The following is a 26,508-nucleotide window of genomic DNA, read 5'->3' as shown; positions in this document are numbered from 1 at the left end:
GCATCTTTAGGCTCTTACTGTATATGTAAAATGAAAGCAGCTGTATATAGAATCCCACTGAGGAGATAAAGAACTGAAAACACTGCTGGGGCACTTATTATTCTCCCCAAGTGCACTTCTCCCACAAGGGTGATACAGTTTATAAATTTAAAGTTCATATCAAGCATAGGAAATCAGCAATGAATGAGGTTCAAATTGATGTATTGCATGCTAACACTCTTTCAAGAATCTGAACTACTAATGGTGAAAATAAACTGGCAGTAGATAAGAGTCAATAGAATTCAAGCTGGGATGGATTTATATCTCTTGTGGTTGTGAAGGGATTCAAAACAATGACATGCTTGACCCCTCCCTTGGTCAGCTTGGTCATCTCTTACAGTTCAATGTTAAACTCAATTCAAGCTCAAACAAAAAAAAATATTTGAATATATCTGATATTTTTCTTGTAACTAAACTTCTCCTATGTAATATGTGTGTTTCAAGTTTCCACAAGTTGGCTTGCAAAAATATAGCAGAATAGAATAGAAGGATTGCATCCAAATAATTCCACACTCAGTTCCTGCTATCTCCAGGGAGTATGGAGGGATCTAGTCTAAGGCTCTAGACAGGCATCATTGGTCATTATAGAATAATTTCCTCAACCTGATGCCTTTGTTGACAAAGATCCTGCATTAAACAGCATATTCTGAATATCAGAATTATTTTAACATCAAAATATAAGGCCCAGACTAATCACAAATCTGACAATTGTAGATGTGCCAAATACATAGACATACTCAAAGTTGGGCATTCTGAGGATAGTTGTAACTAATTTTCAGCACTTCAAATCCTGTAGGGACACCTAAAAAAAGTTTCTGATTACATGACTTGAGTTGCGCCCAACATCTTGAAATAACTGGAGCTGGTACCCAGTTTTGTGGCTGGCCAGCGGAACTGGCAGCAGATTCTGACAGTGAGGAGATTAGGGAGGGCCAGTCCTGAAGTCTGGGGAAGGCTCAGATGAGTGCTCTGCGTTGGAGGCAGAGATGGGACCAGGGCTGTCCAACAGTTATCAGCTGCCTTCAGAGTCAGAGATCAGTGGAGCAGAAGAACAGCTGGAGCCTGTTCCTGATGTGCGCACGCACAGAGCTGTCAGGAGAAGGGAACAGTTAAGGAACAAACGTCAACATGGGAGTAAAGGCACAGGTGAATGGCCCCTCCCATAGGGAATAAATAGATTAAATAGGAATGAAAGGGGAGTGGTGTTTGCAGGAGACAAATTAATTCATTTAATCAGTGTGAAGATCTGCTTATCTAAGTTTGTGATTCCCAGAGACTCCTTGCCAAGTATTTCCTTGTACAGCATTGCATACAAGGCCTGGCAACTCTCCAAGCCTGATAAGGTCTGTGGCTGCAAGTCACCCTTGAAAGACTTGTTTGTCGGGACTTTGCTGGATGTGAATGATAGGAATTCACATTAGCCTAATAAAAAGGCGTTTTGTCGAAACAAGGAGTCTGTTTCGTCATTTTGTGATGCCTAGGTCAGATCACCCAGCACGGATTCAGGAAGCCTAATGATCTTTCAATGGCTTTGCACTGAATTTATCTGCATGGAGTATGAGGCTAGATAAAAGCATAAGACAAATTATGTCTTATAATTAAATAGTAAGGTGCAACGTGATAAGTCATGTTTTATTGCAGAAAAGTTCATCAGCTGATGACAGTATGTATGATAATTCCATAATATTTTTTAGGGATCCAATGGAATGAAAGGAGAAAAAGGAGATGTTGGATTACCAGGTCCTCAAGGTCCCTCTGTGAGTCTTCCTATATTCTTTAAGTGTTGCTTTAACTATAATATTTTGGTTTTCTAACTACAGGTAGTCATTGCATAATGACTGCCCTGTTTAGTGACCATTGGAAGTTATGACCATGCTGAAAGGGCCAATTTTTGCATTTATGATCAATGCAGCATCCCCTCTGTCATGTGATTGAGATTTGGCTGCTTCATAACCAGCAGGCATTTACAACCGTGGCATAATCCTACAATCAATATGATTTATTTTTTATTAATTGTTTATTTAAGCCATTAGTAATAGCCACCTGTTTTTTAACCAGCCCCAAGCAGCTCCCAATCAGAAATTAGAACAACATAATATCATATTAAAACTATGAAACTAATCAGATCAAAACAATAAAAATAACACAATTAGCCATTTATGGGTTTCACAGCCAAGTCAGAGAAAAGTGAAGTAAAAATGAGAAATCATGGTCACATGAAGTCTTGCTTAATGACCGTGGGCAATTCGCTTTCTGATTGTGGTGCAAGGGGCATAAGTTTTGCTTAATGATTTTCATTTTAATTTGCAAACTGCACTGGGCTTTAGGAAGGGTGATACAGAAGTGAATTAAAAAGCAACCACAACATGCTGTAACAAAGGGTAGCACCACTAGCACATCCAATTACAGCTAACTGCATGGTCCCAGCAGATCAATGAACCCATCTGTAAAAATGATAAACTTATTTATGCATATATTTCACGCAGATTGTAGGACCTCCAGGTTCCCCTGGTCCACATGGTCCACCAGGACCAATGGTAAGCATTTTTATCCATTTATCTATTGTATATTCATGAATTAAAGCAATCCATCAGTGCTTCCTGTTCTTGAAAGTCTAGATGACCACATAACAAATACCTTAGAATTGCAGGGGTTCCTAGTACAAGAGTTTTGGGGTGAGGGGAAATGATATAAAATTTTTTAATGAATTGTAATATAGGCAGATATACGAAATAAGTAATTTTGCAAAGATGCTTTTAATTATATAAATGTAAGCAGCAAGATCCTATTGATTCTGTTTCCAATAATTGTTTTTCACATATTTTCAAAATCTTTAGAAAACATCTTGGACCTGAAAATTGATAGAGGCTTTTAATTTTTTAGACTTGGCTTGGCTTTTATTAAATAAGTAGCTCTATACCCATGCTTCGCTACAAAACTATGTGATTGGGCTTAGTTTTGGGGGAGGAAAATAAGGGGGGAAATTGTGCCTCTGCCTACCAGCATCCATTGGTATTCATCTGGCTAGCGTCCTGTCAGTGTGTGAGAGAGTTGAGAGCTGTTTAGAAACTGAAACATGGAAACTGAACGAGTATTTGCTTTGTGAGCAAGGAGACAGCAAGGAACCTGGGCGTGGCTTAGCTCAACTGTTCTGCTGGTTGCTGCTGTGAAACTGAAACTCCTCTCCTCTGCTTGTGTTTTGCATTTGGAACAGATTTCTTTTCAGGTGGGGAGGGGGAGTGGAACTCCTTAGCACCAGAGGTGTTAATAATAATATAGGAAATACTAATGCTCTGATGGTCATTTCGAAAAATCCTTTCTTAGTGAGCACCTCAAAGCCAAGAGGAACATAGGTGCCAAGTTTCAAGTTTGTAGGCTTTATGGTTCTCCAGATTTTGTTATGATGCATGAGCGGTATTTCACTTATATATATATATATATATAAATTAAGATATATTACTTAATGCAGTTTTCCTCAGCCATCCCTTCATAAGTTATACACATGAACACATCCATATGCATACACACATAGAGAGCCCCTCTAATATAAATATATGGAAATAATATAGAAGTGCATCCTTTAATTGTTATTTTTTATTTATTTTTAGGGACCTCATGGACTCCCAGGACCAAAGGTAAAGAATTTAGTCCACAACTAAAATCATTTTTCCAATTTGTTATGCTGTCATATTCATTAATCATGTTGAGGTATGCACTTAAAATTTTGTCCTTGTCTCATTTTTCTGTGAACTTTTTAAAATATTCGTAAACCTTTAAGCAGCTGCTTAAAATAACATGTCAAAACATATATAAGGATTTATGGCAATTTCCTGTGTCTGTTCCATATCAATTTTAGCTAAATTAGCTTTCTATAATGTTAATTATGGACAGCCAGTATTAATATTTAGTTGCCTGGTGATAATTTCAAACTATGACATTTGGAACTACCTTACAGAAAACAGAGGATGTACTTAAGAAGTTTTTTAAAAATATATTTTCTTCTTCACTGTTGTCTCAGTCTTCTAATCAAGCTCATTTCTTCTCTTAACTGAATATATTCTTTTGAATTATTTTGCCAATCTTTGTATTTGAAAATCCATGTTCCTAACAATACCACTTAAAAATCCACCCTTGCAGTTCAAAATATTATTTATAATATATGGGAATTAAATGTGCATGCAAACACATTGTTCAATATTTAGCCAAAAAGAATAATTTAAACCCTAATAAACTTTAATGCTATTTGCATTTATTTCATATTTCAAAGTCTTTTTTTATAATGCATCCTTGTAATTACTATAACTTTATATTAAAATTCTAATATTTTATTTTAAAAAGAATTAAATATGCCATGGTTTATCCACATTGGTTCTAAGTTCTCTTCTTCCTTAATGAAATCAGGTGTACCTTTCTAGGAATCTCCAAATAGTTCTTGCTTTTGAAGTTTTAATAGCACAGAATATATATATAGGGAAATCAATATAAATTTTATGCTACTTTTTAAGAATCTGGAAACCATAAAATTCTATTGTCAAAGGCTATAAATTAAACAAAAAAACACATGGTTCCTCTTTAGAAATGTCATGAAATTCTATTTAGCAGAGGTAATGAATTATTTCTACATATCAATTCTTTGTAAATTGGGAAAATTCACTGGTAATTATCCTGGTTATTTTTAATTATAAATGTTGATTCAATTAGAAATACAGTATCTAGATTTTTTTCAGAGCAAAAGAGTTCCCTTATCAGAGAATTTCAGAAACTTCAAATTTTAATAACTTTGATTGTCAATAAGCATTTAATTACTTTTGGGGGTAACTATTATATTGTGATCATTAGAAAGGATAAGCCAATGTACCACAGTCTTCCTCTGTTTAACTGATAATAGCCACGCTTAAAGGTTTGGAATATATTTTCATGAAATAATGCATATTTTAGTTTGCTATCCGAAGAAAAAGCCAGTTAAGGCAATGTAGAAAAAAATACTTTGTAATTCTGATTGATTAAATCACATTCACATTTTTCTGGCTTCATTAATTTTGTTGAAAGCCTGAAAAATTATGAATGGGCTTGGAATACATTTGCCAATAAGCAAAATGACAGTAAAACTGTATCCAAATTATTCAGAAACATTCTGAAATGTATGATTCAAACATGTAAGTTTATGTAGATTGTTTAATGACACCTACTTTAATAGGAGTCATGACTATTGCCATACAAAAAAATAAGAATTGTGATCTAAGCAGTGAGATGGTCTATTTTGATAAACAACCAGATTTATATTCATATCCTTCACTGGCTCTCTTCTGTCCCAGCTTGAGTATCCCTGTCAGCATCTTCACAAAATAGCATTTATGCTTTTATATTTAGGGTGAACCAGGGTTAAATGGTCTTAAAGGATTGAAGGGTGAACCAGGTCACAAGGGTGACAGAGGGCCCCTTGGTCTCCCAGTAAGTAAAATACTTCCATTTCAGTGCAGATTACAAGCTTTTCATTCTACTTTCAACCCAAAACTCTGGTTTACTCAATAGCAAATATAAAGCCATCTCATGCTGAACTGGTGTCTTTTTCTTAATCAAGTCTAATCTTGTATCACCCCATAGTATATGGATTTGTTGCTTTTTCATTGTTATTTGTCAGTTGGCAACATTAATTAAAATATGACTTTCTACCATTAATCATGCCATTATTTAAATGTTGTGTGATGTTTTGTTTAAATATTAACCATTGTCCACACAAGGATTGTCCATATGCTAACTGTAGGTTTTTGCTTAAGCAGAGTGACTGTAATTAAAAAATAGATATTTTATGAGACAATTATGGTTAGTATCCTAATTAACAAGTTTATATAACAAAGTTATTTTTCATTTGCTTGTAGAAGTATATGTTCTATGATTTAACATTTTTGGGAATTGTTTTCCTTGGTATAGTACTAATTTATTTGTAGTCAGTGAAATTCAATAAAATCCCTATTTTGCTTTCTGGAAGTGTTAAGATTTTCTGAAGACAAACAAAATAAGTCAAGTGCAGAGTTCACTTCCTGAATGGAAAAACATAGAAAAGTAAAATAACTGAGAAAATCTATTCAAAGGGGGCATTGATCCAAAGTCAAGCCCTTTAAATCCATTGTAGAAATTCAGCAAGAGCTTAACTCTCTTCTGATAAAATTAATGGAAATATAATACACAACTTTGCTTGATCAAAGTGTGAAAATTCTCAAGGGCTCCCATGTACATAAAGTCTTCCAAATAAAGCTATCTGACATCTTTAATTCACTTTGGTATGTGTGTGACAGCACTGCATTGATCTTGTTCGTATAATATCCACAGGGATCATATAACTCTCAGCAATACCAAAGTAAGGGTTGCAAATTTGACAGATATTTCAGACATGATGGTTAAACTTATTGAAATAATTGGTAAAATAGCTCTAATTTTAATATTCTTCCTATACTAATCATGACCACAAGTGATCGTTATGACAAAGCACTAAAATAGTTTATCTAGGAGATTTTTACAGTTTGTCATTCAGTAAAAAAACAAATATTTTAAAATATTTTATGGTTTTAAATACGTTATTGTGAGATCATATATTTAATTTTTGATGCACTGCTGCTTTCTTAGGGTTTTGGTTCTGGTTATGAAAATATACTTATATCTTTGTTTTGCTTGAGTATCTTTTACTAACTTTTAAATAATGATGTGTTTATTAAAGATCAACAAATGTTATAGCAAGTGAACTTTGTAGCACTAATGCATCTAAGGACTAATTCTGATCTCATTAAGCAATTCCACTAGATAATAGGATTACCATTATATAGCCTCTAGTAAAATCATAAACTTGTTGTGTTGTTTATATATTTATAACTTATCTAATACAGTAGTGTGGTACTTATTCCTGTTACACTTTGTAATCTGTGTATAAAAAAAGAAATTGTACTTGTTTTTCATCATAGTTACTAATCTAATGTTCTTGTCATTCGTGTTATCCCTGTCATCTGTGCTTCCGCTTAACTATACAGGGAGCATCTGGCTTAGATGGAAAGCCAGGAGCCCGGGTGAGTCCTTCCTGTTCCTATGTCCTTCTGCACTCCCAAATTGTTTCCCAGTGGACACATCAGCTGATTTACCATGTAGTACTGCCTGCTTTTGTTGCAATAAAACTGACTGGGTTATTTATATATTGATATTTAGCGGGAAGTTCTTGATAATGATAGGCTGGCAACCTTGGTAGTGATTACTTAGCAATATTATATCCTAATTTTTTCCCAGAGGGAAATGTTGGATTCAACTAAAATTATAACCTTATATATATATCAGATTATAGATTGATAGCCCATATGCTCATGTCCATAACAAATGACATGATATAACATCAAGCTACAATAAAATTGTAGAAGTCGCAATTTAAAGAAGTCCACCTTTCTATTTGTTCACTGATGTTAATCCAGCCACTCTAACTTGGTTTAAATAAAGACAAAACCCATGTTGGAAAATTATTATTTGTTTTGGTGTTTGTTATGGCTCCCCCACCATTAGTTGGTATTCTCCCTAGAGTTTTGGCGGGGGGGGGGAGAAACCTCTAAAATTGAAAATGCCCAGGATAAACACCTTATTTATAAATAACAGCTCTACAGTTCTTTAAAACAAATTACTCAGTTTTCCAAGAGAATGATAGAACAATTTAGTCGACCATATAAAATGTCCTTTTTCAGTGTGTCACCTGTCGCAACTATCTTTGTGAGTCTTTTTGTGAATTTAGCATGGGATTTTTTTGTGTTATCTCCCTTTGTTTAACCTTTTAACTCTTCCTAGAAAAAGATCCCTCTACATTTTCAATCTTACATACTATAAATATGAACAAGCAAGTAAACATTCAAGAGATAGAAAGAAGTACCACAGAGCTTTAAGGAACACAAGTGGGATTTCTGAGTCTGCAAAAGGAACCAAGAGATTTGGAATCTCAACAGCTAAACCATCGTTCTAATCCATGTTCTCAATTGTTGACATCAAGCTTGATTCTATATAGATTTATTTAATATAAAGCTTAATTTAGGTATTCCCAACCTTTTTCAGATCATGTTTTATTACTCTTCTAGGGTATTGATGGTCCCGCTGGTCCTCATGGCCCTGCAGGTCCAAAGGGAGACAGAGTGAGTCCATGTCTCAGATGTGCAAATATACCTTAATAATAGTGTATATTTTTGTGTTCTGTTCAAATAACTTATTGAAATATTTGGTGGTTGCATTCACACCAAATGCCTAATCTAATTACTAAATTTTCCCATACTTTAGGGTTACATAATACTTCGAGCAATAACCCAGCTAAAAGCACTGGGTTTTCACAACATAAGAAGACATACAAAGATGATTATCATGGTGATGATAATGGTTACGAAATCTACATTCTAACTAATATTATAATTCTTACACAAATGCAAAAGCACCAGACTGTCTTTAAATATGTTAATAGGAAGCTGTTTTATTTACTGCACAATTCAAGGCTACAGTTTTTTCTTTTTGTTTCAACTGAGAAAATTTTATTGTCGTTTTGGTGCTAAGAGCTCCCTCATCAGAAAGCGTAGTATGCTAATAAAACATCATGAATAATGTAAATACTTGAGGTTTTTATTATATTCATACAAAAGACAGCTTTGCCTTTAGAGATGAATAAGAGGAAGTGAGCATAGACCTATCATCTCTCCGCTTGAATTACCTAAGGCTTTTTTTTAACCAGCAATTTTATTAAAAAATTACAGCCACAATAATAAGAAACTAATACAAACTAACTAGAAAAAAGAAAAATAGGTGAAGAGAAGAAAAATAGATATAGAACTGAAATCAAAAATCAGAATATTGTAAAGAAAAAAGAAAACAAATATATAAATGATTTCCCTTCATCACAAGTATAAACAATTTTAATAACTTATCACGTTCTCTTAAAATGCAACAATTTATTCTTCCAAAGAAATCCTTAAATGTCTTGTTGAGCTGCCAAAGGCTTCTGAACACAAACATGGAGATTTTGTGAAGGACAGAAATAAGTGAAACATATTGCATAATAAAATCTCTTTACTATATATGAGCAACATTGATATTATTATATTTTAGGGTGAAAAAGGAGTTTCAGGAGATCCTGGGCCCAGAGGACCATATGGTTTGCCTGTAAGTTATATGGTTTTTCAGAAGTGCAATATTTCTAAAATGCTTCATTAAATCTTGGTACATTTAATAACTTTTCATCATAAAGAAATGCAATTAGTTTAAATAGCAAATCATGGCTCATGAGACTATCTGCTTATTTCAGGTTTAAACAGATTCATCTTTTCAGCGCACTTTGTAAAAATAATAAAGTAGGTTTGACATGAACAAAATAAGAAAAAAACAATATTGAATATCAACTCTTTTGTATTGCTCCTGCCATTTTTATAATTTTGTGAAGGTGTCCTTAGGCATCAAATTATAACGGTATGAATTTGTGCCAATAAAATATTAGATTATTTTTTTAAAACCTCACACATCTTTCCAGAGGAAAGAGCAATCAGGTCTTAATTATGCAAACCATGTTATGCTGTTCTGTTTTAATTTGCATTTTAAGCAAATTTGATAAGAGTTGTTTTCATTGTTTTTTTAAATGTTACACAATTACATTATTGTCTTGTTTCATTAAATGTCTCAGGCAAAGTATCTTTGCTCATGAAAGATTGATATAAGTAACTGCCTTGAATATTGCAATATACTGGAAGCAATTATTAAACTTTGCTAGCATGCAGGTATTTATAATGTGCAGATATTAAATTTTGTTTGATGTATATTTTATAAGAAATATGTTTATATGTAGACATATATAAAATGAGGAGACATCTCCATATCAGTATAATTTTAGAATAAATATTTTGACATAGAAATATTTTTCTATAGGTTGAATACTAAAGAATCATATATTTATATGTGTAACTGGAATTTGATGTTGTTTATTTTTGTGGGAAGTTTTAAAGATTGAAATATACTTAATTCTTCTTTGTGTCATGCACGATATCATTTATTCAAACTGCAAATGAAACTATTTGTGTATAAACACACATGAAAGGGAGAGAAAAACAGCAGGCAAACCACACAAAGAACATCTAAGCCAAAAATCATGCAATTTTTAGATGTAAAAACTATGGGTTTAGATTTTTTTTTTAATAAATGTATTTAGCACATTATTCTTAAAAATATATCTATTTAGACAGTAGTAAATTAGAATAATTTACTATTCTTACCCATTCCTCCATCAAATCTATCCATCTATCTATCTATCTACCTCCCTATCTCCCTATCACATTTTTGAACCACCTATCTCCCTTAGATAAATAGCATTATTTAATATCAGAAAAAGCATTGCAAATAAAAGAGCGTGAAAGAAGTGCATATCCATTGACAGTGTCTGTCAGATAAGTGGTGTGTTTATTCAAAAAGACCCCAAACATGGTAGTAGTGGCTTCTGTATCAGTTACTGAGAATCACTATGTGTTACAGAGGAATTTACTAAGCTGTAGAATGGCCGTAGTGCCTTGGTAAAGCAGGCAGTCAGTTGAGGCAAAACAGCTTGTCTGAAAACCTGAGGAACTGCTGCCAAGCATTTTAGCCATTTAGATTAAGATTAAGTCTGCTGGCAGTGCTCTGGAAACATCGGTCTCAGATTTCAAACCACACTTCATTGCAATGACAATGGAAACCCTTGTTCTTCTGCCAGCTTGCTTTGTGACTTCATAGTAATTTTTTCAGAAATTCAGGTGACCATTTCAGTAGAAATGTTTCAGTAAAAATATTTATTGAAAATAGTCATGAAAGATAATTCCCAACTTTTGAGCATCCTCTTATCTCTCCATGTGTCTTATAGATAAATATTTATTCCCACTAACTATTGTTTAATTCAGGGTAGTTGGAAAATGTCTACCCTAACAGATCCTACGACTGTATAAAAGTGATCATATTCATAATGAGCACCCTCAGTTCATATTCTCCAAAAAACTAGATAGATATTGCAGGAAGTGTGCTGCGTTAGTCTCTAGTGACAAAAAATATCAGAATCAGGTAGCACCCTTTCTAATTAATAAATATTATTAAGAGACACAAGCTTTTTTGAGCCTCAATTTGCATTCTTTTAGATGCTTCTGAGCTTTCTTCTAGTGATTGCATTGCTACTAAAATGACTTGATCAATATTAGACATGTTCAGAGGTTTCCCTCTTTGTATGTGGTGTGATTGTTAGCAGATGTCCTTCAATTCTAAAGAGTTCCAGTATCCCAAGGATCAATAAGACAGAATATACTCAAATGATGTTTTGCTTTATCCAAACCCATACTTGCAGAGTAACCTGAGTAGGAGTTCTAATGTAATAATCAACATACATATATGGCATTCCCTGACATTTAAATTGCTTGATATTAATTATCATTGAACATGTTCAGTGCCATGGATTTCTACTCTCTTCCTTTTCTGTGCTCTATCAGAACTTGGAATAAGAAGATTTTATTTTCATGTTTTGCTTCACATGTTGTCTAAACTAACAAATAATTAACTCTGGTTTGCTGAAATATATCATAATTCACTATTTCATACTATTTTGCTTCAACAAGAGCATAATTAACAATAATAACCCTAAGTGATACCTAAATATTTCCTCATGTTTAAAAGAGGAAATTATAAAAGGGATAAATGCACCGTATGTGATCGTTCTTCATTCAGAGAGCTTCTTCTTAAGTCAGTTTTGGATTCAAAATTGTATTTTGTACACAGCACATATCTGAATAATCCAGGCAAATATTTAACCCCACTCTCAAGTTTTATAAGAGCTTGAAAGCTTAACAAAACTATTATGGTTATTTAATAGGGCAAAGATGGTGAACCTGGCCTTGATGTAAGTAATAATTGATCACCTATTTGTCTGTGTGGTAGGTAAACATTTGTTTCTAATAAATAGTCGCATGCTTACAGCATGTTGAAGATTATCCCATTTCCTATGCATGACAATCATGCAGAGATTATACTCAACATTGTACTGTTGTTTGTCTTAAAATAATACTAGAGAAAAAAATAATAATACTGCCATAAATAGTACCCCTAATGGTTTTGCAGCAATTGATGCTAACTAGAGCACGGATAAATGACCACGGAATGACAAATGTTCATACAATTCTGTATTGTTATAAGCATATTACTAAGTGCATCAAACCTTACAAATGCAGTCAGTTAGTGCTTGGAAATGCAACCACATCAAAACATCACTATAAGGCAATTCCTATTTACAGCAACAGCTCTTCCAAGATTTGAGGTGTTTTAATCATCTTATCATAAACCACACATTTTTTAAAAAAACCCTGCCACTGCATTCTAAAACAGTGAAAACCTCAAGGGAAGTTGTTCCCACAAGGAACTAGTGTTTCTAGATTGCTACAGCATCTTTGATTGCACATGCTGACTGCAATTGAGTTATATCTTATCAGAATTAAATTAGAAGCTGCAGTTAGATGTTCCAGTTTGTGCAAATTCTTTGGAATGGAAAGAAGTTAATTAGAATGCTGCTGCCCATTTGTTCAGTGCCACTAAACCTCTATGAAGCATTTGTCCTTGAACATTGCCAGCACTAATTTGCATGTAGGAAAACGAGGGTAATTTTCTATCAATTCTTTTTTAGTTTCAAACTACGCGATGCAGTGTTCTTGGGAGTGGGGCTGCCGGGGTGCATCTCATATAGCTCTACAGTAAATAAATAAACCCACATATCAATATACAGAAGCCAATAGAGATATTTTTGTTCATTTTTTATAGGGATTCCCTGGTCCACGTGGAGAAAAGGGTGATGTAGGAGAAAAGGGAGAAAAGGTGACCTCAATGCTATTCAACTGTTGTTTGATTACTTAGCTTAGTCAGTTGCTCTCTCTTACAATTTGTCCCGTTAAGCTGGACTTTCTGCCTTCTGTGTGCCAAAAGGCCTATTACTGCTCTACTAGACAAAGTCATTTGTCAGAACGTGAAACCAAGCTTCCATCCAGATCCCCCCAAAATCAGCATATTCTATAATCAGGGAAAGGTTTTCTCCCTCCAAGACTCCTTGCAGTCTGTGTTTGTTTATACTTTAGTTACTGTCAAGAGACATTGGAAGAGCAATAGGAAGGAGACTCTGGGCCAGAGTGACAGCTTTTGTAAATCAATATACTGGTAGGGCTACAGACTTCAAATAAATGTGTGCTGTATTTATACTTCTTAAGCACCTGGTTTTATTGCTGAGAGGATGAAAACTAAGCTAGGAGCACTTTGGACTAATTCCGAGGAAGTTAATTGCATCGGATTCCTACTGCAAGTGATAGCTAAACAGTTAATTAAAGCACTTAGTCCTATTGAGACAGCTTCAATGTGCTTGTCATTGGATTGCCCTCACGTACAATCATTGAATTTCTGTTAGGATATGCAGTGTGGGAGCTCTGGAATACATGCACATATCCAGCCCATGCATGGACCTCTCTCTCCAGTTCTTTATTTTCATTGTGCACTAATATGTACCCCAAACAGTTATACATGTAGATAGTTAGTTCAATGAGTGGTATTTAAGACATCCCAGCGGATTACCAATTGATTCTCCTTAGGTTTTTGTGAAAATTCAAATGGCTTTTGATTCTGAAATAGCAAAAACAAAATATTACAGGAATTCACATCAAACAGCTCAAAGCAAAAGTCAAAATTGCACGTAGGTTGTATCAGATTGCTAATAAGCAAAGAAAGAAACTTGCAGTAGTACTTATTTCTCACATTATAAAGATGAAAAAAGTCTTGATTATTGCAGGATATTGCACTATAGTCTATGCCCTTGAAGTGGCAGCTTCCCCTAGTTCCAATTCTGATGACCATGCATTAGGCATGATTTTTTTTACTGGAGAAAGCCTATATCCAGCCAGAATGGAAATCCATGTTCATACAGCCTACATGTATTCACTGTTATCTTGAGCTTTTGTTCCTTGACTCATCCATTCCCAATGCCTAGCCATAGAGGATGAAGAAGCCATACAACTTTAGATGCGATATAAGCAGCATAACTGTTTCTTTTCAGTTGTGTAATTTATAAAAGAGTTGAAAGATAAACAAGTCATTTTGTAGGATAAACAATATTGTAATATTTCATTGGGGTTGGGCAGAAAATAAAAACCTAAATTGGGAAATCTGCTTTGAAATAGCCTGATGAGCTTCGTACCAAGACTTTATTTAGGCTTATTCCCTTCTTTAGTTCATTTTCCAAACTTTTCATGTTTACCCTGCTGAGTATGTTGGGAAAATCAATTCCCTGGAACAATTTCTAATAGAATGAAATATAAAAGGGCTGCAGCACCACCTTCTGCAACAATGAAGTATAGCACAGGGAGCAACAATCAAACTGTATGTCTGAGTGGAAAACTAAACTAGCCACCTTCAGCACTAATCTTTGTCACTTTCTAGAAACTGTATTTGGTCCAACCTGTTCAATCTTTTTTAAATTGTGCTTGCCAAAGTGATAAAACAGTAGTGCTTCTAAAGTGTAGCATTTTAAAAAGTGTACAGCAGGGACATTCAGGGAGGGAGAGAGAAAAATATAAGTGCAGTAAATTTTAATAATAGTGGTCACTTCCATTTTCGCCACGAGCTATTTTGTTAGTTTCTTCCAATTTATTTTGCTATCCAAATGTATGCTTCCATGAGAGATCATAAACATAATTGCAGACCCTATAACTCTATCAAAGATACTAGATTTAGAGCTGGGTTGAAGTGAATGAAAAAAGATGCTTCTTATAATTCACACTTTACTTGTAATGTGTCACAGATTAGACCAGTGCTTTTCAAACTTTTTCCTTCATTACCCTGTTGGAAATTAAAACCTACCCTCTCCTAGAAGAATGAAATATCCTAGGAAATATTAAAAAGGCAGAATATTTCCTCTAAAAAGAGTAGAAACTCAGAAGCAGAAACTCACCAAAGAGACAGAAACTCAGCCCCCCCACCTTTGCTAATGGGCCAGCCTATTTTACATAACAAAGATCTACTCCAGGTAGAGCTATAATAGGAATTGCCTAAAGCCCTTTTATTACATCATCATCCAGCAAGGCTCAACCAAGCCTGGGACTCAGAACAGCCTACAGAGTTTCCCCTGCATGGCCCCATGGGAGTCTGACAACCAATCAGAATACAAGCTCAAATTCAAATCCCAACAGAGGGTATAAAACCCAGGCACTTTCAGCATCTCAGCCCTTCCTTTTTTCTTCACCCAAGGCATGTGATCCTGTCCACCATTAAACCATCTTTCCAAGCAGTCACCATGTTTCCACTGTCTTTCTTCCTCACTTGGAAGTGAACCCAGATGGATAATTCTTCCAACAACCAAAAACGCTTATCAAAAAGTCTGTGTTACTGCTTATCTGAAAGTCCTTATTTAAATGTCCCTGTCGTGATTGGGTAATGGGTTCATCATCCATTACCCAAGGGAAAAAAAAACACTTTTATCCAACTTGGGGTAATTTATCCAGGTTTGGAAAGCACTAGATTAGAGACTAAACCCCAGATTGTTGTGTGCCTCTTACCTGTGTGGTTAATTTTTGATTCTGTGTATTGTGCAAATATTAAGGTAATTTAGGCAGCCAGAATTTTAAGTTGAATGTCAGTAAGTATATTATGTGATCATAACCTCAGAGTCACTTGGTTCAAAAATAATTGGAAGATCTTTGAAATCATCTTGAGAAAAATAAGATGCAGCCCATAGAATAACAGAATATTGCTTTGAAGGCGAAACTATATGCTTACATGTTTAAAGAATAGCTGTTCAAAGAAGAACTGTTAGAGTTTAGAGAACTATTATCAATCCTGAAAGAAAAATATTGCATCATAGTATACAATATCATTGCCTGATGTTTGCTTTTCCCAGTCATCATTTATTTGCTGGCTGAGCTAATTGTAAAAGAAGGCCGGACTGGCTCAGTCGGGTCAAAATTTGTCTTATGGAGTTAATTGTGCCAAAATGAATGCAAAATGAAATTGCTTTTGAAACTAAATAATTAGCCCTAGATATGCTAGATCAGAGGCTCCCAAACTTGGCCAGCTGGCTGCAGAATTCTGGGAGTTGAAGTCCACCAGTCTTAAAGTGGCCAAGTTTGGAGACCTCTGTTCTAGATGCAAATAGGGAATTAAATATTTAAACTAAATTTTGACCTTAAAATTTTTCAAAAAATTTAGTATACTATTTAAAACTCATAAACATTAGGTTTAATTCTAAATCTTGTATCAATAAAAATGTTCCACATAATAATTTCCTGTCAAATTTGAAAAGCGTGGGAAACCATATTTTTGCATAAGCAATATTAAAAGGCCCAATTTAATGGATGGAAACTGAACAAGGAGAGATTTAACTTGGAAATAAGGACTTTTTGACAGTGAAAACAGCTTTGCCCTCGGAAGTTGTGGAAGCGTCATCACTTGAGACTTTCAAGAAGAGATTGGACTGCCATTTGTCAGAAATGGTGTAGGGTCTCCTGCTTGGGCGGGGGGTTGGACTAGATGGTCCCGTCCAACTCTGATTATCTGTTATAAATTTATTTTTCATTTATTGTCCTCTCAAATTATTCTAATCCATTTTGGTTGGCTCTTCTGGTTCATGGTTTGGTCAGAATCTACAATCAGGATTTGTTTATTTTCCTTTTTTGAAAACTGCTTTTGTTTCTATGTACTGTAACATCTTTATTCACTCATGCTCAAAGTGGCATACAAAGCACTTTTTTGTCTGATTTTTCCCTAGGGTCAGAGTTAGCCCTGTTTGTAACTCATATTTGGTTTTTTTAATGTAGAACTTAAATTATCAATATTAAAGATAAAGTTTGCCAGGTTGATCTAGCCTAAATGGAAATGCAATGTTTCATAGTTAATTTCTTTGACTCATAGTTTCTAAGTTATACCTGCAATTGTTCAATTACTGCTAAGAACTTCCCTCACCATTTTAAAGGTCATCATATTTTGACCTACTATTGAAACTGATGAATAAGTATTAGTCGTAGGGTATAATACAGTATATCTCTCCATGAAACTGTGTTTGACACTCATTAGATGTTTTGTCTTATGCCATAGTACATTGTGCATTTTGTGCAATTTCACTTTTTAAATATATGTTAGCACAATAATTGGATATGTTAATTTAAAGTGAGGTTCTAATTTTTGAGGGGGGAATCACTGAGTGACCTTCAGAATGCACTGCTTTAGGCACTGAAGTGTTAAATATTACATCATTACAAAGCAATTGTTCTAAATATTTATTTTCTGCTGTAAACGGATGCATATTTTTGATATGAAAATGAGTGACTGTCTATTCCTTATACACCATCCTAATCTTCTCTGGCTTTCCAGAGATGCATTTCTCCCTTCTCCTCTTACCTTGTTTCCTTAAAATTCATCTGGTCTTTTTTACCCTTTTCCTTGCAAATTAAATCCTTCCTTCAGCTTAGACCTTGACAATCATTCCTTAGTTCTATTAACTGTCTTTCTGTTGTATCTCCATTACACTAATATTCTTAATTTGTGTGTGTCTGTGTGTTTAATTAGAGTCGCTTTTGGTTTTGTTAAGGACTGTGAGCGTGGAACTCATTTACCATTGTAACTGATCAGGTGTGAAAACAATTCTACATTAGTTCTCAAAAGTGTCCTCCAATGCCTTCTGATCAAGTCATTCTTCTCAGGAAACTGTTCTTGTCTCCAAGTGTTGCATTTGTGTAGTGAAATCTATTTACAGATAACTCTTGAGTTAACTCTCAAACTAAATATTGCATATTTTCTTTGAAAGAATGCCTATTTTCAGACAAAAAAAGTTTCTAATTTAGGGACATGAATATTTTAATCCAGGAAGGATGCCAATAAATGTACATTAGAATATTGAGCTCTAATGTGGAAATGCATCAGAATACGACACATGGAACTTCAGAATCCTTTTGCAGGTTTGGACAAAGAATTGAACTTTATCACTTAATTTTCTTGATTGGCTGCTCCAATCTAATGCCTTTCAGTTGTGTTAAACTGGACTTTATCTTCTATTATGATTCTGTTAGGGCAGGGGTGTGAAACTTGCAGCCCACAGGGTGGATAAATCACGCACTGGTCATGCCTACGTCCGGTTTAGCGAAGGGGGAAAAAGTCGTGACGCATAACGTGATGACACCATGACGATGCGAGTTTGACACTCCTGTATTAGGGGAAAGCTGATCCCTAACACAGGCCCTTTACCTGAATATTTTAAAAAGGAATTATCCTAACATGTTTGGTTGCAATCTTAATAGAATTCCTAAAGAAAAATCAAGTGGTACATCTTGCAACAAACTGAATACATTAAAATTAAGGCCAACTTTTTTTCTTATTATGAACCCAACCCTGAGATTCTAGCATTGCATCCAGTTTAGAACATTGAGATGTAACATTTTTGCCACATTATTTATTGGGCCATCTGTCTTCTGAGAAAGAAACCTCCTCACCAGATTAGAAAAAGCTGATCTAGCTCTAAAAGTAATGCCTTCTGTGTATATTAAGATTATTCTAACTGGGATTGTTCCCACGTGGACAGATGTAGTGTTTCTTTTTTATATAATAAAGTTGTTTTTTTATATTATAAGCCATAAAAATCGCAGTTTCAATTGAACAGTATGTTGCCTGGGTACATGTTATTTTAGAAAATAATGATCAAAATATTTACAGCAATAGCCATTACAATTATATTAATTCTAAAATAATGATTACTTATCCATTTTAAGAAATTTCTCTTATAACATTAGTTCTTTTCTTACATTTTCATGTTTTCAACTTCTGATTCTGTTAGTCAACCATTTATAAAACAGGTCCCATGTCAAAAAATATTCAGTTTCCTCCTTTTCCTTACTTGTCAATGTCAATCTATCCATCTCTGCACATTCTAATATTTGACAGATGTAGAATTTCTATAAATATCAGCAGTTTGATATATGCAAATATTTTTTTCTTTCCATTGGAAAAAGAGGAAGTCCTTGTGGACAGGGATTTACTATTTAATGTCAGTGATATTGTCATATCTAAAAAGTCAAGCGCATATATTATTATATTGTGCATATAATAAGCAGAATGTTTTTCCCCATAAAATGTAAATCTATCTGAGGAAAACAGTGATCTTCTTGCAAAAAAATCAAGCCCAGGAAAGCAAACCCAACACAACTGTTAGGAAACGTATCACAAACTCTTGTTTTTTTAAAGACTGGCAAGTTTTTGATGACCTGTTAGGATGAAAAAATTCAATCTAATTCACAATTCCAAGTCCTGCTTTAGGATTCAAAGTGCCCATCGTTATTGCATTAACGCAGAAGAGCAAAACCCAAACTGATGCAGTTAATGCTTCTGATCATCATATAACTTATTTTTCTACCTAATGCATCCTGCAAACTAGAACACAGTGGTAAGTGTCATTTCAGCCCTTCATTGGCTAACAAACAAAAACTTTTAAAACAGATCTTTTTGATTCCCTGAAAAAGAATAAAACATGTGTTTTATCCAAACCATTGTGTCCACAGGGGGAAAAGGGAAAGAAAGGCAAAAAGGGGCCTAAAGGGGAGAAAGGAGAACAGGGTGCCCCTGGATTAGATGCACCTTGTCCATTGGTATGTCTCACTCATCTCTTGGAAATGTCTCCTCTTACAGTAGATAATATAGCAAGATGTCACACTGCAGAGAGGAGCAAGCTACAGTTTGAGCAAAGTTGTTATTCATGAAAAGACTTCATGCACTTTAAACACAATCATGATCTGGCCTATTTCCAAGGAAAATATCATCTGAAATTTTTCAAATTGTAATGAATGGAAGAGTCTTCCATAATTGGTGGCACAGTGGCTCATACGCAACTTCATGTTTGCCATATAGATCTCGTGTTCAGCTACAAATCTTAGAAGGGAAGCATCCACATTCTTCTGTGGTCCTCTTCTGGTCAGCTTGCTCCTCTTTTTTCTATTTGCTTGTTCCAGCAAAGTTGATGTAAAAGACATTTCTTAGTAACGTTGCAAGTTAATCTTTACAAACAGGGATTCCGTGGAATTAAGGGGGAAAAAGGGGAGCCAGGCCAACCTGGTCTGGATGGGCTGGATGCCCCTTGCCAATTGGTACAGTATTGCTCTTTCCTTCCAACCCTGCATGTGATTCCTATATTTCTAATCAGCTGTTTCCAATGTAAAGTTCACAGTAACTAGGCTTTACATTATATGTGCCCATACATGCATGTGCATGATCAAAGTAGCCTGCCTTGGTGATGATAATAATATCCAGAGACCACTCCACCTCTCAACATCAGCAGTATAATACTGGCAAGTCATATTTACATTGCACAGTGGTTCTGAAGTTATTTTACTCCAACATCTGCAGTGAAATGCAATTTTCTATTTAAGACTGTCTTTCTTCCCATCCTTCCCATCACCAATAAAACATGTTCTGCCATACTTAATATTAATGAAACTGCCCTCTTTGCTGATACAGAGTAGATCCACAGTACCCCATGACTGAACTATCGATATCATATGTCACATTAATACTTGCCCCGCCCATAAGTATGAATTTCATCTGACCTCACTCATAAGTGGGTTTTATGATTTTGAATCATAACTATATTTGCATGTTCTTTATGTTTTTTTTTAAATGGCACTGGAGTAATGAAATATATGCTTCCAATAGAAGAGAAATTCCTCAGGGTTAAACTGTGGAATCCTTTGTGCTCCCTGAATTTAGTTGTTTGCTTGCAGATATTTCATTATCCAACTAGGTAAATATCACCATGCTAGCGAATGTGGGGTTTGTTCTCAACTCCCACCAACAGTGACAAGATAAGCTATTATATATAAATAGGGGAGGAGACCATACACTTACTAGCACTGATTGTATAGTGAAATATCTGCAAACAAACAACCAAGCTCAGGAACCACCAAGGATTCCAAAGTATATGTGCCTAAGAAAAGAAGAGAAATAATCATTCAAAGCACATAAGTGCATAACCAGTGATACTTTTCTGGGCATGGTTTCACTGCGAATACATGTGTCTCAAAGTAATCTCTCTTAGATGTCTATTCCTGTTAATGTTTTGCAAGGTGGGCACGAACAGCCAACCTAGGCAAGTTCTTAATGTCCATACTAATCCTTTGACAACCTCTGGGCTTCCTGTTCCTGATATTCTATTTATTTGCTTTGACTGCTATCTGTTCTCATTAAGCAAATGAGGAAATTGAGAACTTGATGTTTGCTTTTGGGCAAATGTACAGAGTGAGTGAACAAGTGGAAGGTATGATCTGGAGTTAGCATTATCTCCATGCTTGACCTTCTGCTTATCTAATAGATAGATGACAGGGAGGCAGACCCACGGTGTGCTTAAGAATCAATGCAAACAGTTCCAAAGAGTGCAGAATTTACCTACAATAATGGAGTGGAATGATATAAATGCATTACAGTAGGCAGGGGAGACACCAACTGAGATTGGTAGTTACATGTTTCTATGTTTCTACCCTCAGTTTAATAACCCAAGATTGTTAAGATTAGATAATAAATATTCTTCCATGGAATCATATAGTTATGTAAGTTATATTGACAGGGAAATGTTCTTGAATAGATTTACCTATCTGCTATTCCCATTATCACGCCTACTACAGATTGCAATGTTATGTTATGTTCACTTCAAAATAAGCTTTATAAATCCTTCATAAGGAATTAATGGCCTGCAGCCCAAAGCACTTATTGTCTGTTTCTTAAATGTTTCCAGCATAACAGTCTTTCCTTTGGATCTTAATTTCCCACAATACATACAGCAGTTCCCTACTCTCTGTTAGCATGAATTCAAGCACCTACCTATACTAAAATTCTACTTGTTGACCCCTTTCCAATCCCTTGTACCAATCTGGCAAACATTTCAATATTATGAGAATATGTTTTCTTTAAATCATCATTATCTACACATTTCTAGAAAATGCCAAAAACATTTTAAAGGGTAGATATATTTGATCTGCATGTTTTGATACTGTGTGTAGTTTAAGCACGATTCTCTAAAAATGAATGGAAAAGTTTAGTGGATTTTTAAAAGCATATCTGTAATCTAAATTGTCAGGGAAGTCTTTAAGTATAAAGTCCATGTTTTATTTTGTTTCTCATTGTTTAACAATAACCTATTGTTATATGTTTTATTGCAAATAAATAAAGCCTTCATAATTCTTTAAAGTATATTTGACAGTACAGTATTGGTTCTGTCTGGAAATCAGTGAAAACTATCTTCTAATCTAAGGCACCTGTTAGCAACTTTTTGCTTAGCTATTTTTGATATTTATTCCAGGATTTTTTTCCCCTCTTATACTCAGTCATGTCCAATTTTTGCAGATTGCCTGGGTAAGTCCCTGCAGGATTCTTGCAAAAGTTTTTCAGAAGTGGTTTACCATTGCCTCCTTCTTGGGGCTAAGAGAAAGTAACTAGTCTAAGGTCATACAGTCGTGCCTAAGGCATAACTTTGTGCCTAAGGCAGCGCGAGTACTCACGCTCTTCTAGCTTCTCACCTGATGCCATAACCACTACACAAAACTGTCTCTCCTTATTCAAATTATCAAATTATAAACTGAGGATGGGAAATTTATCCTAACATTCAAATAAATATTTTACTAGTTTCATTTTCTTATAACTTTCAAGCAAATACTGTTAACATAAAGCCTTTCCATATAGTCAAGTAGCGATTTTATGTACTTATAATCCCACAACTTTCTCAATGGGAAATAGATAATTATCAGAATCCAGAATCAGAATTTAATAGTACCTGATAACATACTACAGTATCTTATAATTGGAATAACATTTGGTCTGTTATCCTTCGGAACAAAGATATGCCATTATTTGCAATATTGCCCAAATGCACTGTGTTGACTCAACCTGATATAACTGATATGAAGTTAATAGGAGCGAAATCTCTCTATTTAAAATCAGAATACAGTTAAGACAATAGAACTAAACTAAACTTATTTGAACAAAATTCCTGATTTGAGTCAAAGATAGACACCATAGTTTGGGGTGGGATTCAAATTTTTTAACAACTGTTTCTGTGGGTGTGGCTTAGTTGGTGGGCGTACTTTGGTAGTCATATGACTGAGTGGATGTGGCTTGGTGGTCATGTTATTGGCTGGGCATGGCCAACTCAATATCATCGAGGCACGCATCTCCTCGCCTAGCCTCTCATGACTGTGGGGATGCTGCAACAGTCATAAGTGTGAAAAATGGTCATAAGTCACTTTTTTCAGTGCCATTGTAACTTTGAATGGTCACTCCATATAAGCAAAGTACCAGCAAAGGAGGGGAAAAAAAACTCCAAAGAAGTTTCTGAAATGGGAAGTCTAGTCCTGCCAAGAATGCAATAAGGTTTAATGGAGAAGCAGTTTCTACAAGCAACACCAGAATGTTTCCTTCCTGCCTTCCTTACAGGATTCGGCCATTCATTTCTTCTGACAACCAGTTTTCCAAACTGCTTAGAATGTTAACAACCGGTTCTAGCGAATAGGTGTGAACTGGTAGAATCCCACCCCTGCCATAGATTTAACTGATAGCAACTGAAGCAGACTTTGTAAAATACAAAGAGATTAGTTAGAATAGTTTCTCAAGTAGCAAAGTAATTCCAGTGCATTCCAGACAGAAACGATGCTTGCTTATGGAAGGTTGTTTTGATTATTTTATTTTTCCAAGTCTATCTAATTTTCTTGAGAAGGACTAACTAATCCTGCTCAAAACTAAAATCATCCATTATCACTATTATATATAAATCAAAGCCATAAATATGTTTGCATGGAATAAGACATTTGTTAATGTATGTTGTTCCTCTGAATTGACTTCGACTATTTGTACAGTCGTATGGTTGCAGTTAACTGTTTTTCTGCAAGCATGGGGAACATGATTCTATACATAATAATTTCAAGAATTGCCATGTACTACATCTGTTATATTGTTTGATTTTTGCTCATTTTCCTAAGTACAATTGAGGCATGAACTGATGAAAGTATGCAGTGAAAGGGTGCAGTGTATTTTCAAACTTAACAATATACTTTGGTTTTCCTTATTCAAACAGGGGCCAGATGGGTTACCAATGCCTGGTTGCTGGCAAAAGGTGGGAATCACTCAAATACTCTTATGCTTACAATTTTAATTTCTCAATATTACATACCATCAAGCATCAATAAACAAAATAATATCAGTCAACCCAAGGAAAGAATATAAACAAATGAAGAAAAAAGCTTTGCCTTTACTAACCCGTTTTCCATACTGTAGCAGGAAGAAAAGGTGGAAAATTCCCTCCTTTAACTCCTATAGGCTGAGAGTTCTTTACTCTGTGGGAAGAACTCCACTTATATAACTCTTTATCCAGCTTAATATTATTTATACAGTTGAAACATATCTTTGAACAACACTACTAATATTGCTAATATGTTTTTCTTTGTTTCTTTGCAGTGATGAATCTAACTTTGAAAGCATGAAGTTGTGTATATAATACATCACCCCCAGTATTTATAATTGAAAATGGAAGCATTGGTTTTACAAGTTTGAAATATGTTTACATAGCACTGCTTCTATTTGTTTGTAGTAGTCATGTGTATATATGGCTGCAATCTGGCAAATATAAACTGTGCAATAAATGTACAGAATCCAAATATTCTGTCTACAGAGCTAATTCCAATAGAGTGATCATTCATAGACATTTGAATTGTTTCTGTAGTTTTCCTTTTTTACATTTTGGGATTTTTTTTAACTTTTATTTTTTGGTTGGATACTTGTTTTATTTGGCTTGTGGACAAGCATTGAGAAGAAGTGCCATGAACTAGGTTACATTAATTTGCGTGGCCACAAATGAACTTGATAATAGATTGCCATTGGAATATAATGATTCTGTTGCCATGTTCATCCTCATAAACTCTATCACTGCTCCATTTCCCCAAACTTGCTTGAGCAAAAGCATGATTTGTGTGCTAAAACAGCTTGTTGTGCTACAATGGTTGCTTGCTGTCATATGCGATAATGGCTGCTTGCTGCCAATTTCACTTGACACATTGAATTGTTCTTTCTGTCATCTCAAGGGAGTCACGCCATGGCTTATTGCAAAAAAATGATACAAGGAGATTAAGACAAAGCTCTTGAATTTGGAGGGAACTTCGGTTCCTTCTGACGGTGGATGGCCTTCAGTCTTCTGGGTTATGAAACCATCTTTGTGAAAAAGAAGGATGATACCTGTTCATCAGCATCTCTTTGCTTGCATTGCTCACAGTCAAGAAGCATGGATTTCAACACATGTTGGATAGTTTTACCAAGAATGAAAGAAGATGAAGATCATGCTTTATGAGTAAGATGATTGAGTTGCAGAGCCATCAAATGGATCATTCAATGATAGGTCTTAGTATCAACTGGTGGACAATGTAATCTTCAAAGACTGCTACAATATGTGTTTCACATGTTGTATTTTCAAGGTGATCTAGAGGAAGTGCTTTGACAAAAGTCACCATAAAATGCCTTCCTCTCAAATAATGAAATGCGGTTAACTTTTCATGGTTTACCATTTGGATTTTAGAAATTCCTGTGCCAATGGCATATGCGTGTATGGGCTTGGAGAATATATTTAATTATAATTGATCAATGGTTAAAGCAAATAGCCTCCTTTACTTTCATGCTTATAGACATTCAAGTTTTGAAGAACATATTTGTGTTTAATTTTTTTCAGCATTGGTTTTTTTTAGTCATATATAAGGACTTCTCCAAAAGTAAAGGTTTTTTTAATTTGTTTACCTATTTGGTTTTTTTTAAAATTTTCTACATCATTGTTGGGATTCCAGGACCCAAATAATATGGAATTGGTAGGAGCTACAGTATAAGCTACTTTGTGTCTCAAATATATTGCTATTTTCATCTTATTATTTTTTAAAAAATATTTCATGCCTCTGTTTTGAACCCTTCAATTTAATATGTTTATATTTATGCTTATATTCTAATGTGTGCTTGCAGGCATTCTAAGAAGATAATTAATGTTGCTAATTATTTTGCTGGGGGAGGGGAAAATACTGTTATTGTTGGTCATTACATATAGTCATTACATTTGATGAATATTCTGTAACTTTTTAAAGGTTTGACCAAATAAGAAATTCCATACACTTTCAAAATAGTCAGTGGAATATTTTAAAATTGGATTAACAAATAAACATCCATTGTTGAAAAACTACATTTTCATCAGCTTGTAAATGGGATTATGTTTATCACCGTACCAAATATTAGATAAATCTCAGTACTATTTTAGACCCTTAGTGTATCCCTTACTTACTTTTTTAATTTAATTTTTTATTTACAGACCATTTGTACACTGCCCAGAATCCACTGGAGATGGGTGGCCAATAAATTTAGCTATATAGAGAGAGTTAAAGCTAT

The 26,508-nt window shown here is 34.6% G+C and overlaps 1 protein-coding gene across 1 annotated transcript in view; it reads left to right on the top strand.

Annotated features, from left to right (window-relative positions):
• COL25A1 (collagen type XXV alpha 1 chain) overlaps positions 1-24,663 on the top strand; it is a 269,830-nt gene extending 245,167 nt beyond the window's left edge. The window contains exons 28-37 of the mRNA XM_087935959.1: positions 1,734-1,796; positions 2,526-2,576; positions 3,648-3,674; positions 8,139-8,192; positions 9,151-9,204; positions 11,918-11,944; positions 12,856-12,909; positions 20,121-20,198; positions 24,170-24,208; positions 24,550-24,663. Of these exons, the coding sequence (XP_087792085.1) occupies positions 1,734-1,796; positions 2,526-2,576; positions 3,648-3,674; positions 8,139-8,192; positions 9,151-9,204; positions 11,918-11,944; positions 12,856-12,909; positions 20,121-20,198; positions 24,170-24,208; positions 24,550-24,552 (450 nt within the window). The 3' untranslated portion in view covers positions 24,553-24,663. The remainder of the gene's footprint in view (positions 1-1,733; positions 1,797-2,525; positions 2,577-3,647; positions 3,675-8,138; positions 8,193-9,150; positions 9,205-11,917; positions 11,945-12,855; positions 12,910-20,120; positions 20,199-24,169; positions 24,209-24,549) is intronic.
• The last annotated feature ends 1,845 nt before the right edge of the window (positions 24,664-26,508 follow it).

This window comes from Pseudonaja textilis, chromosome 6 (genome assembly GCF_049901715.1).
Source record: "Pseudonaja textilis isolate UNSWEBS1 chromosome 6, rPseTex1.2, whole genome shotgun sequence".
Classification (NCBI taxonomy): domain Eukaryota; kingdom Metazoa; phylum Chordata; class Lepidosauria; order Squamata; family Elapidae; genus Pseudonaja; species Pseudonaja textilis.
Note: the sequence above shows the minus strand (reverse complement) of the source record. Positions and strands in the feature narration are given on the sequence as shown.